This window comes from Anarrhichthys ocellatus, unplaced genomic scaffold (assembly GCF_004355925.1).
Source record: "Anarrhichthys ocellatus isolate YVR2014 unplaced genomic scaffold, GSC_Weel_1.0 scaffold248, whole genome shotgun sequence".
Lineage (NCBI taxonomy): Eukaryota > Metazoa > Chordata > Actinopteri > Perciformes > Anarhichadidae > Anarrhichthys > Anarrhichthys ocellatus.
In genome coordinates, this window is record NW_022280278.1 from 1 (window position 1) to 12133 (window position 12133).

Genomic DNA, 12133 nt, shown 5'->3' on the forward strand with positions numbered 1-12133 from the left:
GGATGCTTTAGGGCGGGGCTACACAGTGATTGACAGGTCTCTACCATTGTGTTGTCCGGTCTGGGGGTTGTCCGAGCTTTTGTCTTACAGCTTCAACCGTTTAGTTAATTGTAAGATTGTAAGAAGTCATAATTTTTAGTGCTGGGCAAGTTAACGCGTTAATTTCGCATTAACGCATTCATTAATTAACGCCGGCAATTATTTTATCGCGCGTTAACGCATTTTTTAAATTTATTATAATTTTTTTTTTTTTTTATTGAAAGACAAGAGACACTACATATACATAACAACAAGAGGATGACAAGAACAGTGGGATAAAAGCCAGCAAACATCCTATAGTCAGTTATGTGTGTGTGTGTGTGTGTGTGTGTGAACGTGTGTGTGTCATTGAGCCTTTTGAGATGAAAAAAAAAAAAAAAAATAAAAAAAAATAATAATAATAATAATAATAAAAAAGCAACAAAAAAAAAACAGGTAAGTATTTTTAATTTATTATTATTGTAACAGACTGTCTCATGTTTATCATTTTGTATTGGAGATATGCTGTCCCTTCAGGGTTGCCGTAGAGAAAAGGAGACTTCCCCTTCTGGTCGGGGGCGGGGGGCAGAAATAAAGAGAGAAGCTGCACCAGCTGTTGCTCTCCCTGGAGACTACTGGACATCGCTGCGCTAAAGTCAGCAGACACTCAGATCTCCGTGGTCAACTCAGCAGACACTTACATGTTAGTGCACCTATATGCTGAAATTCACGGTAAACGCATTCAAACGGCACAGATCGGGAGCGAGCGAAGGACTTTGAAAGTTAGCGGAAAGATTAACGTGAGACAACATCCGGTTTCTTCAGACGAACATCCGGTTTTTAGAATAAGATGCCAACAAAGTATGAATTATATTCACATTAAGTATAAAACATGCTACCTGCATCTCGTGAACCAAATGTTATTGCCCTTTTGTTCATATAGCAGTACTTTTAAAATAAAAGTGCGCAGTACAATACTTTTGAATTCATTATTGAACTTTGCCATAACAATGAGATTAATCGCAAAAAATCCTAGCGATTGATAGATTTAAATCGCGATTAAATATTTTAATCGTTGCCCAGCACTAATAATTATGTCTTATTCAGCATTCGGTTGTACTTAGCTCCACCCTCTTGTGTACCTTCTGATTGCAAAGACAAAAAGATGGCTACAGCCAGAATCTGAGATAAGGACATCCAACAACCAAGACATGGCAATGGCTTTAAGTTGTTCCTGTTCCGATTTGAGGGTCCTGGGACAGAGGATGTCACGTGTTAAAGTACAAAATAAATTGAATTCAATTGATGTCTTTTTTTTTTTTTTTCCATTATCCAAACCGCTTATCCTATTCAGGGTCGCATATAGAGACAGACGCTCACATTCACACCTACGGGCAATTTCGAGCCGAATCGCCCGGGAACGGGGATGGAACCCAGGCCCCTCTGCTGTGAGGTGACGGTGCTAGCCACTACACCAACGTGCAGCCCTCAATCACGAAAAGTTAATGTTATGTTTTCTGCGCTCGCCCATGAATGTTAGACAAATGACCAGAGACTCCCCCTCACCACCATTGATGGAAAGCAGATGAAACTTTCGTTCATATTCAGTTTGAGATCCGACATCTTCATTTCAGATCCCATTTCCTCACCGTGTTGCTCCATTTCTTGCTGACTTCTTCAAAGACGTCGTAGAGCCGGTCAATCTCCTGGACGGCATGACTGGGATCAGAGTGCAGAGGAACCAGAATAAATGTCTTGATCGCTGCGGGACAAGAAGAAGGAAGAAAGGGAAGGAAAACAAGAACAGGAAAGGAAAGACAGAGGAAGGGTAAAGGTCAGTCATGTACACCACTGTTGAAGTCTGTAATCACCTGTTATATTGATGTTTGTCTTTTTACAATAATAACTATTCTAGCAGATAAAAATGGAATAATTCAGACACCAAAGTTTTTGTTCAAATGTGAAATAGTTTTTGTCCCCAAAAGAAGAAGAATGAACTTTCCCACAGTGTTACATGACGGATGGTGAAAACTGTTTCTTGTTGAATTAGTTTCGTTATTGAACTCTATTTTTGCACGGTCTGTTAATTCCAGCTTGTTCTAGGATGCTTTTATTGTGAAACTCTTGAGACTGAAACAGGAAGTTGTTCCTGTTTAAATCTAAGCTTCCAGTTTCTTTAACCATTGAACTGTGTTTTGTTCTCCATCTACGAAACTAAATAACATCTTTTGTTAAAGAGGCTTTCTCCAGGACAAAAGCATCAAAGACCATTTCGCTATAGGACGTCGTCCTCACACATCTGACTGGACGCAATCAAGCTCAGTGGCAGAAGGCTACTAACTCTGGTGTACATCATACATTAGAATGCGTGACCTATACGAGGCGTTTCTGTAGATGTGTCCACCCCCTGGACCTCCTGTACACAAATCTTACTGTTTGTCTCGCTAAACAACGAGTTCTGTTTTGTGTCGACTCACCGGTTTTCTTGCTTTGGAACTGAACGGCGAACGGCTGTCTGACGAAGGCATTTTCTTTTTGGTACTGATGCTGTCCCGTCACGTTCACATTCTCCATCCTGTTTTGACAGAAGAAGAAGAAGAAGAAGAAGAAGAAATCATATTCACCAGATTCACCGGCAGCAGAAGAAGAGAACTGCAGGTAAAATGTTACTTATTCATTTACTTTAAGAACATCACTAAATAAATATCTATTTCATATTTTATCTGACTCTGATCTGACTCCCAGACACACTGGAAGGATTTTCTTGTGATGTCTTTTCATTGATTGTCATTATAGTATTGTAATTCATCCCACAGGCTGGGAGACTATCCAGGTGTGTACAGGTGTGTCTCTCCTGCAGGACTGGCCCTGTGTCTTACCTGTAGATGAAAATGTAACGCTGCATGTCGTCGGGAGACTTTCCCAGACTCTCACTGGACACCGACTGGTAGGTGTACTCGTCATACCTCAACACAACACATGGACAAAGAGAAACAGTTGATTGCTGAAGTAAAGCAGGAAGTCAGCGCTCAAAACAGGAAACAGTCCCACAGGGGTTGGGGGGGGGGGGGTTATATGTTATTTCACTTCTATTTCAGGCTTTTTTTGTTTAAAAGTTCAATGAGTTACACTCACAGAATAAAAAAAACAAAACTGAAATGAATCATAACGAATAAAAGTAAAATGTATTTTCCACAAAGATATTGTGTGTAGGTGTGAACTTTTGTGTGATAACACCCACCTGAAATATGACCAAACCTAAATCCTGATCTCAGATTCATATTTAAAGCAGGACCATCAACCCGGGATAACGTAGCTTTCATCCAGCTGCTCTTCATCGGCATGAGTTAGTGAACAGCTCAGCATTAAAGGAGCCGAGCTGGACAGCCCCGAGGTGGAACGCAACTACATCTTGTATTTTTGTACTTTTTACTGCACTACAGTCATCTGACAGGTGGTAGTTACTTTGAGCGTAAAGGATTGATAAGATTACAAAATACAACATATTGTTAAAAAAAATGAACCAGTAGTTGCTGACTGTTTTGGCTTGTGACCAATTACAAAGAAATGCCTGTAATAATCAGGAACACTTTCTTGTGTCTAGTTGTCTTGTTTCAGATGTTGGCTGTTCCTCCAAAGAAACATTTCTCACAATAAACTTCTCACATGGTCTCTGGCATTAATCATCTCACGGGGCCTCACATTTATCTAGTGACACTTTGGAGGGGCCCGAACCCTCGGTTGGGACCAACTGGACTAAACCAGCGGACTGGATATAAAGTGGTTTTAACTGGCTCCACCTGGAGCAGCTACAACAGAAACATAGATGTTTCCGCATTAACCATCTAATAATGTCACATAGAATCAGATATCAGTCCCAGGAGACTTTTTACTAAACAATGACTCAATTGTTTCATCGGAGTACTTCTTCCACCACTGGGGCAGCCCAATGGCGTGTTTGACAAGACATTTCCCACGGATCCACACATGCACAACAACCTCTGTCTATGTAGGAATCATGCTTTTTATCACATGTGGATCTATGGCCTTTACCTTCAGAATGGTCCCAGGGACAACAATGGACATGCATTTGTTCGGTAAGACGAGCACTTGCAAATCCCACGTTTCCATTAGCGTAGCCGACTAGCTAAAATCTACGAGCAGACCGAAACCAGCCACCAGAGATAGCAAATAAATCATATCCCGACAAATCAAATGGAGACAGAATTAGATTGTTCAATGTTGGACATCACCAGAGAGAAAGCAGCTACCTGCTGAGAAAAGCAAGCCTTGTTCCAGTCATGTCATTGGGGTTAAATTGGGTCATTTCTAAGGTGGAGCCAAAAAATGGTGTACATGTACCACCATCATTAAATGTACTTTAGAAATGATTATGTTTTTGATATTAGGAGTATGGTATATAGTAGAATTAGTACTTGACAGACAAATAGAAACAAATGGAAGTGTGGGTGTTAAGTATCATTTCAGATTACTTTCGGTTATATAGTCCAGTAAAAGTACATACGAGTATTATCCTCAATATGCACAGTATTTATAACATCTTATAATACACCTTTTTTTCAAAACTGTTCATCCACAAACATCAAACAAATGTAGGACACTTTCTAATCTCCCCGCCATTCCTGCTGTGAACTGTAAGAGAAGTCTGTTCAGTAAAAGTCTTTCTGCTCCACCTCAGTGCAGGTTTACATCTCATCAGCCTCACCAAAACGCATTCAGCATAGGTTTGTGAGTTCTGATCTAATCCGTTACTTGATTATATTAGTTCAGCGTCTGCCGTTCCTGGATGTGGTGTCCCTCTAGGCTTCGTACTTGGTCCACTACGTTTCTATATGTGCATGCAGCCGGTAACAGCCTCAAGAAATGTGACAAACATTTTCACTGTTTCGCTGACGACACTCAAATCTACGTGTCTGTTCCCAGCTTTGGAAACACCAAAATGTTGTTTGTTCACAACATGACATGAGATTGTACAGATAACTGTATTAATGTATATTATACTGATATTTCTTGAATAGTCAAATATATGAACTGAATTGTGTGTATAGTATGTAAACTGTTTTGTATAATACCCGTTGGCTCAATCATGGCACAATTAAATGCATTATTATAGAAAACATATATCCCAATTTAACCCTTTCATAATTAGGTGCAACACTTTATTTTGGTAAATCTGCTCAGTTGACTCGTCCAGTCTTATCTGTTGAGACAGATGTCAGCCGAAGTGTTGCAGAGTTACTGTAACAGCACCTACACAGAATAAAGTGTTGCCTATAGAGTGCTGCAGAGATGAGCCAGAAAACCCTGAAATGAGCATTTTTGCCTCGTCTCGAAGTCACTGGGTTGTTATTTTTATGTCGTTTTTGTTTGGACGACTGAAATAAGGTCCGTCATTCACAAAGCTTAAGAGATATACGTTTTTGTTTTACGATATAAAATACGTGAGTAAATGCCCCAGTGGTGACTTTTGCAGCGTTCATATGTCTAGGTGGACGCCAAGTGGCTCAATGAGACTACAGAGGTCGTTAGTGACATTAAACGTCATAACGCCGAACACAGAAACTCATCTACTCACTAATCCGCCTTCACAGCCTCGTTGTGTTTATAGTTGCTCTCTTGAAAACCATATTTTCCAATTCATAACCAAGTATATTTATTGTTATTTCACAATCTTAAGCTTGTTTAAAACTGCAACCATAGAGGAGCGTCATAGTGTGACGCATAGAGCTACCCCACATGACGCCAAGGGGTCCTGAGCAAGTGATGAGTTGGTTAATGACAACCACTTGGTCTCAACGTTGAAGTCATGTGACCGTGCGTCGAGTTCGTCTTTAGCCTAACGTTAGCTTTCTACTTCTGGAGATTCTACTCGAGCTTCAACAATCATAAAAGTGGTGTTAACTTGTGAAGATTATCTTGCAGAAGATAATGTGTAAGTAGCATTAATGCTTATTTGCCAGAGAGCTTATTTTTGTCCGTAACGTAATAAAAAGAAGTCAACCCTGCAGCACTCTATTGTTACAGGCAGTAAGGTTAGCAGAGAGGGTCAATAAAGGAGACCGAGATGATTAATAGTGATTAGATGATGTTATACATGCTCATAGAATCCACTGTACCTGTCAGTGTCCCTGTTGGAGGCAGACAGCAGACACACAATGATCACCATATTGTATTAATATACATGGTGCGGTTACAGCAGTGTCAGTATTACTGGCTGAGTACCTTTTACAAGTCTTTTCGTTTAGTAGGAGACGTTTTGTCAGCATTCAAATAGTCAAACATGAGAGAGAATTTACATTTGATGCTGTTGGCAAAGTCCCATTTAAAGACTTTTGTTGTTGAATGAAGAAGTATTTTATAAAACAAGTGTTTAGTACTTTCATCTGTTCTCTGAACGCTGCAATGAACAAGGACTCTGTATGTTGTGTTGTTTTTGAAAGACTGCCGTTTACTGGAACTGACTTGGTTGGTAACAGTCTAATTAATGAGGCTCTAACATGTGTTAATGAGGTGAAAGTCATAATAAATGAATCATTGTGAATATGAACCATCAACCAAGAACAACTTCATCTTTTGTGAAACAAAGTCAAATAAATTCTTACACCGTCTATTAGGTCTACACAGTCTACAGACCTCCAGACTAGAGGCCTCCAGTCTACAGACCTCCAGATTTACAAACTTCCAGACTAAAGACCTCGAGACCAACATACCTACAGACTATAGAACTACAGACATGCAAGCTACAGACCGACTACAGACTACTGACCTCTAGACCTTCAGAATTACAGACTACATACCTACGGATTAACATATTTTGTTAGAGACTACATAACTACAGATTAATAGATTTAAAGATTTGCAGACCACATACTACAGACCACATACTACAGACCTACAGACCAACTGTCAGTACCAGAGAGAAACAGGGAAAAGCAGTGAGTGTGATCTGGTTCGGTCATTTTCTCTGTACCTGTTGAGAGAAGCCAGCAAAGTTGTGATGGCTCCAGAATCCATCACATTCTGCAGGAGACAGATATCACAGCGAGACACAATCTGCACACAGAGAGACAGGAAGAGGGACGGACAGACAGACAGATTAATGCATTGGACCACTGGTTTCTATTTTGAGTTAGGTTCAATGAAAACCGACTCCATAACATTAGTTTTTAGATGTTGTGTTCCAGGACAGCAGGAGAGACTTATTTGTCTTAGAATCCCGTTAAAAAACATCAGGATCTAGTTTGACTTTTCAGTAAGAAAAGTATCTTCTTGTCTTTTTAAATGAACCGTCTTCAAAGAGTTTATCTCCAATAACGACCTCCTCGTCCCCCGACAGTCACCTCTCCAGGATGAATGTAATGTAGTCAAAATAAAAACACATTGGGTCCTGAAACCGATAAACAATATCTGTTTGCCTTTTGTAAGCTGAAATATTATCATCACAGTAGCAGAGTGTGTGTGTGTGTTACCCGTTTCACAGTGTGTAGCACTCTGGAGTTGGATGCTTTCGCAGAGTCAAATCTCTCCAAATTGTAGGCGCAGATCTTGAATTCTGAAGCTGCGACTACCTCGACCGACAGGGTGAAGAAAGAGAAGAGGAGGAGGAGAGGAAGACGAGGAGAGAAGGACCCCATGGTTGGACTGTGGAGAGAACAAAAGACACACGGTGTCAATGATGTGGTTAGAAGTACAAAATAACATGAAAAGTTATGAAGTTAAAAGGTTTTTCCGGAACTGAAGCGTGGCTCTGAGGACAGACAGAGGGTGTCGTATGCAGTGATACAGATCGTAGAGCGCTTCAGGCAAATTTGTGGTTTTGGTCTAAATAAATCAAATGAACTTGACTTAAAGTGACAGTGAGGAACGTTTACCTGGTTCTGAACCAGTCTCAGTGTAGTCCTGATCCTCTATCTGAACCAGTCTCAGTGTAGTCCTGATCCTCTGTCTGAACCAGTCTCAGTGTAGTCCTGATCCTCTGTCTGAACCAGTCTCAGTGTAGTCCTGATCCTCTATATGAACCAGTCTCAGCGTAGTCCTGATCCTCTATATGAACCAGTCTCAGTGTAGTCCTGATCCTCTATCAGACCTCCATCAGTAAAGAGACCATCAGAGAGAAGATGGTCTGTTTCTATAGAGTTATTCTTGATGCTCGTCATCGGAGCCACCGGGTCGGATTCTGGTGAAACCAGAAGAACTCATGCAGGTTCACCAGAACCTCCTTCAGCTCAGACTCCAGCAGAGACCGGTCCACCGTGGACAGACCCAGACCCTCCAGCAGAGACCGGTCCACCGTGGACAGACCCAGACCCTCCAGCAGAGACCGGTCCACCGTGGACAGACTCAGACCCTCCAGCAGAGACCGGTCCACCGTGGACAGACCCAGATCCTCCAGCAGAGAGGTCACACACCGGTGTGTGTGAATGTTTAGTGGAGGACCAGAGAGGAGTCACTCAAGATATAGAACTGGAGAATGTACAGAAACGTGTTTTTTGTGGATGAAGGTTTTATTTGTCAGCAGCTCACACTGATCAACATGTGCAGTGACTGTGTAAAAAGGTTAACATTGAAAATGAGACGTAAATGTTGTAAATGCTTTGACTTCTCGGTGTTCATCTCTCAGTATTTCAGAAGTAGAGCAAGCAGCAATACTACAAGTCAAAGTCATGAAGTCAAAACTTGACTTATATTTTGCGTAACTAAAAGTATAAAAATATTAGTATCAAAAAATAAGTACTAAAACTAAAAGCACTAAAAGCACTAATAATGCAGAATACTACATTTTGTATTATAAGCATGAACGTGTTAAAGTTTAGCTCATTTTAATGACTTTATATACACGTCTGTTGAATTTCCCTCTGTGATCAATAAAGTCTGATCTCAACCGACACAAACACACCTTAAGTTATTTGTTGAATATATTTTACATTATTGATCTGAACCTGCAAAGTAATTCAAGTTATGAAACAGATGCAGTACATTAAAAAGTACAATATTTCTGTCTGTGGAGCAGAAGTAAAGAAGTAGCAGAAACGGAAATATTCCTTTAAGTACCTCAAGTACTTAAGTAAAAGTACTTTCAATCCCTAGATAATGTTGACCGTTTGTTCACATGATTGAATTTTTGTATATTTGACTTTCTTCTCTACTTCATCAGGATGCTCTTTACCAAAGCATCTTCAAGAAAACACAGCTCAGACTTAGAGATGCTGGACCACCATCAGTACTTGTGTTTCTGTTATTAACAGTTCATGTCGTCTTCCTCCGTCTCGATGAACGACGATCGATTGTGTAAACATGAGGGACAAAAGACTCAGTCTCATAATGTGAATGAACTCAAACAAACAAAATACGCAGATTGTTGATGCACTAATAACACGTTCTCTTTCCTCATGCTGCAGCTGTAAAGGGTCATCTCACTGCACGTCACGTCCTTCACCCACGATGGGATTTAACGATGACCTTCAGGGATTTTAACATGTTCCCCTTTCAGGTCTCTGAAGTCCTCCACCGAGACAACACGGGGACACAAAGCGCTTCACAAACAGGAAGCGTCGAGTAAGTGGAGAACTACTCTGGCCTGATGAAACGTAAGAGATAAGAAGGCGTTCTGCAGCAGAAACACACAGCAGTGAACGTTGACAGCGTTTCTCACAGGTTACTGGTTCGACTGGTCTGACGGAGGAGCAGTGTGAGCATGCTCAGACCTGCAGGGTGAGCGACCGTACAAGCTGAACAAAACCATCACATCGAAGCAAAAACATTATTACATCAAGTGTTGGAACAAAACCACCAAGTCAACTAGAGACCAGTTTGAGCCAAACAGAGAGTAGACGTGTTGACTTTGTCCTAAAGGAGACCGAGTCAATGTCTTTAAATGTCCGTTTATTCAATAAGAAAACTAAATATTCACTTTATTATGATATAAAACAGGAACTCAGCTTTTCTGCTTTAATGATTATTCAATTATCATAATATTTAGGAATTTTCTTTTCAGATGATTGACAAGTCGACTACTCTAAAAATATGGTGACACACATTAAGAGGTGCTGCAAGATGTTTCTGAGTTAAAAGAGTATTTGATATCTAGTGACAACTACTGCAGCAGGGTCTGACAGTCTGACCCTCTCAGTCCTGGTTCTGGTTCTCCTGTGCCTCCCTTCCCTCCAGCGGGTCCAGCAATATGTCCTGGGTCTCCAGCAGCGTGGAGAAGCTCTGCTCCTGGAGGAGGAGGAGGAGGAGCTGCTGCTGCTGCCGGGAGCTGAGCTCTCCTCCTCCCTCTGGAGCTCCGACTGCAGGTCCAAGGCTGCAGGTGAAGCTGATATGGATCTGCCCACGGTGGACCGGTCTCTGCCGGAGGATCTGGGTCTGTCCACGGTGGACCGGTCTCTGCCGGAGGTCTGCTGGAGGTCTGGGTCTGAGCAGGGCCATTATTCAATCGGCGGTTCAATCCCCGGCTCCGGCTCCGCTAGTCGCATGTCGATGTGTCCTTGAGCAAGACACTAAACCCCAAAAAATGTCTCCCGTAGCTGTGCCTACGGTGTGAATGTGATAGAATCTGAACTGTAAGTCACTTTGGATGAAAGCGTCTGCTAAATGTCTGTCATGTAAAGCATTAACAATAACTCTATAGAAACAGACCATCTTCTCTCTGATGGTCTCTTTACTGATGGAGGTCTGATAGAGGATCAGGACTACACTGAGACCGGTTCAGGACCAGTTAAAAGTTCCTCACTGTGACTTAAAGATGAAGCAGACGCTCAGTCCAGCAGTGAGTCAGCTGAGACCGTTTCAGGCCTCTCAGCCGCTCCCAGGTCTGGAGGTGGAGGGACCAGTAGAGTGACTTCTGTTCAAACACGCTCAGCTCAACACATCAAGTCTGACTTCCACACACGTTCACTACGTCACCTCCAGTCATCCACCAGAGAGGAGCTTCACTTGGGTTTGACCATCACTGCTCACGGGGTTAAAGATCTGACCTGTGAGCAGCTTTGTCGGCATATATTCCATCTTTACCATCAATCATAGTTAATATTGCACTAAACTAGAACTACCGCCTCCACAAACCAGTCGAAAGTCATCGCTTCATTATTTTATCCCGTTTGATGTTTGAGTAAAATTGACATGACTACCACATGAGGTCACAGTGAACTTTGACCTCCAGAACCGAATCACTTCACATTCGTTTCAAACCTAAAGAGCGTTCCCTTCCAGGTGTTCCTCAGATTTCACCTTCATGAGAACGGACCGGACGGACGGACAACCAACAACAAGAATATGAAGTTACACTTTGAAACGTTTTTGTTTCTCCTCACTTATCTCATGAAACAGGTCACCGAGTATGATCCGATGAGTTCTCCTCACTCTACTGTGAGCAGGAGGACGATGACACTGAACGCAGCAACAACAGCAGCAACAACAACAGCAACATCTGCAGTTAATCCTCCCATCAAAGTGCAGCTCGCTTTAAAAGCTTCACTTGTCGACATGTCGCCCACACGTACGTTAGAAAACGTGGTGGAAAAAAATCCATACTTGCTTTGCGTGAGTCTTTATATGCTGAGATAAAGAACACCGAGAACCAGAGTTTGTCTTTTAAGTATTCTGTGCACAGAGAAGGTTCAATCATCACAACAGAATGCGTTCATTCTCCGTGAGGAAGAACCAGGCGAAACGGGAACGAGCTGTCTTTGGACTGGAGGAGCAGCGGTGGGGCCGATGTTACAGACGTTTTGGTCTCAGACTGATAGAAGCAATGAAACACGAGCGGCAGGACGGCCTCACACAACACGGTTAGTTATCTTCGTCTCCACACAACAGACACGGTGTTCAAGTTCAACAGAGTTCAGAGCAGAAGTACTCATGAGTACAATATACTGAGTAGAAATATATACTAAGCAAGTAGAAATATATACTACGTAGAAATGTGCTATTCCCAAAATCATCTTCTGTGAACTATTTACAACTGAATTGTGGCGTTTGACTATTTCTTTGTGATGTTTTGGCCTGACATCATGGCTCCATGACGGACTGGAGCCATCCTCACCATATCCCCCCCCCCCCCCCCCCCCCCCCCCCCCCCCCCCCCCCCCCCCCC

General features: G+C 42.0%; 1 protein-coding gene across 2 annotated transcripts in view; it reads right to left on the reverse strand.

Moving 5' to 3' along the window:
- Positions 1-1407: 1407 nt before the first annotated feature.
- The window catches only part of LOC116401105 (deoxyribonuclease-1-like 1), a 13517-nt gene continuing 2791 nt past the window's right edge, over positions 1408-12133 (reverse strand). The window contains exons 3-8 of one of the 2 annotated variants that reach the window (XM_031879347.1): positions 7509-7680; positions 7010-7092; positions 6156-6167; positions 2898-2984; positions 2496-2593; positions 1408-1780 (exon numbers count right to left, since the gene is read on the reverse strand). In XM_031879347.1, coding sequence (XP_031735207.1) covers positions 1644-1780; positions 2496-2593; positions 2898-2984; positions 6156-6167; positions 7010-7092; positions 7509-7680 — 589 coding nt within the window. In that variant the 3' untranslated portion in view covers positions 1408-1643. The remainder of the gene's footprint in view (positions 1781-2495; positions 2594-2897; positions 2985-6155; positions 6168-7009; positions 7093-7508; positions 7681-12133) is intronic. The other variant, XM_031879348.1, reaches the window with a different exon arrangement.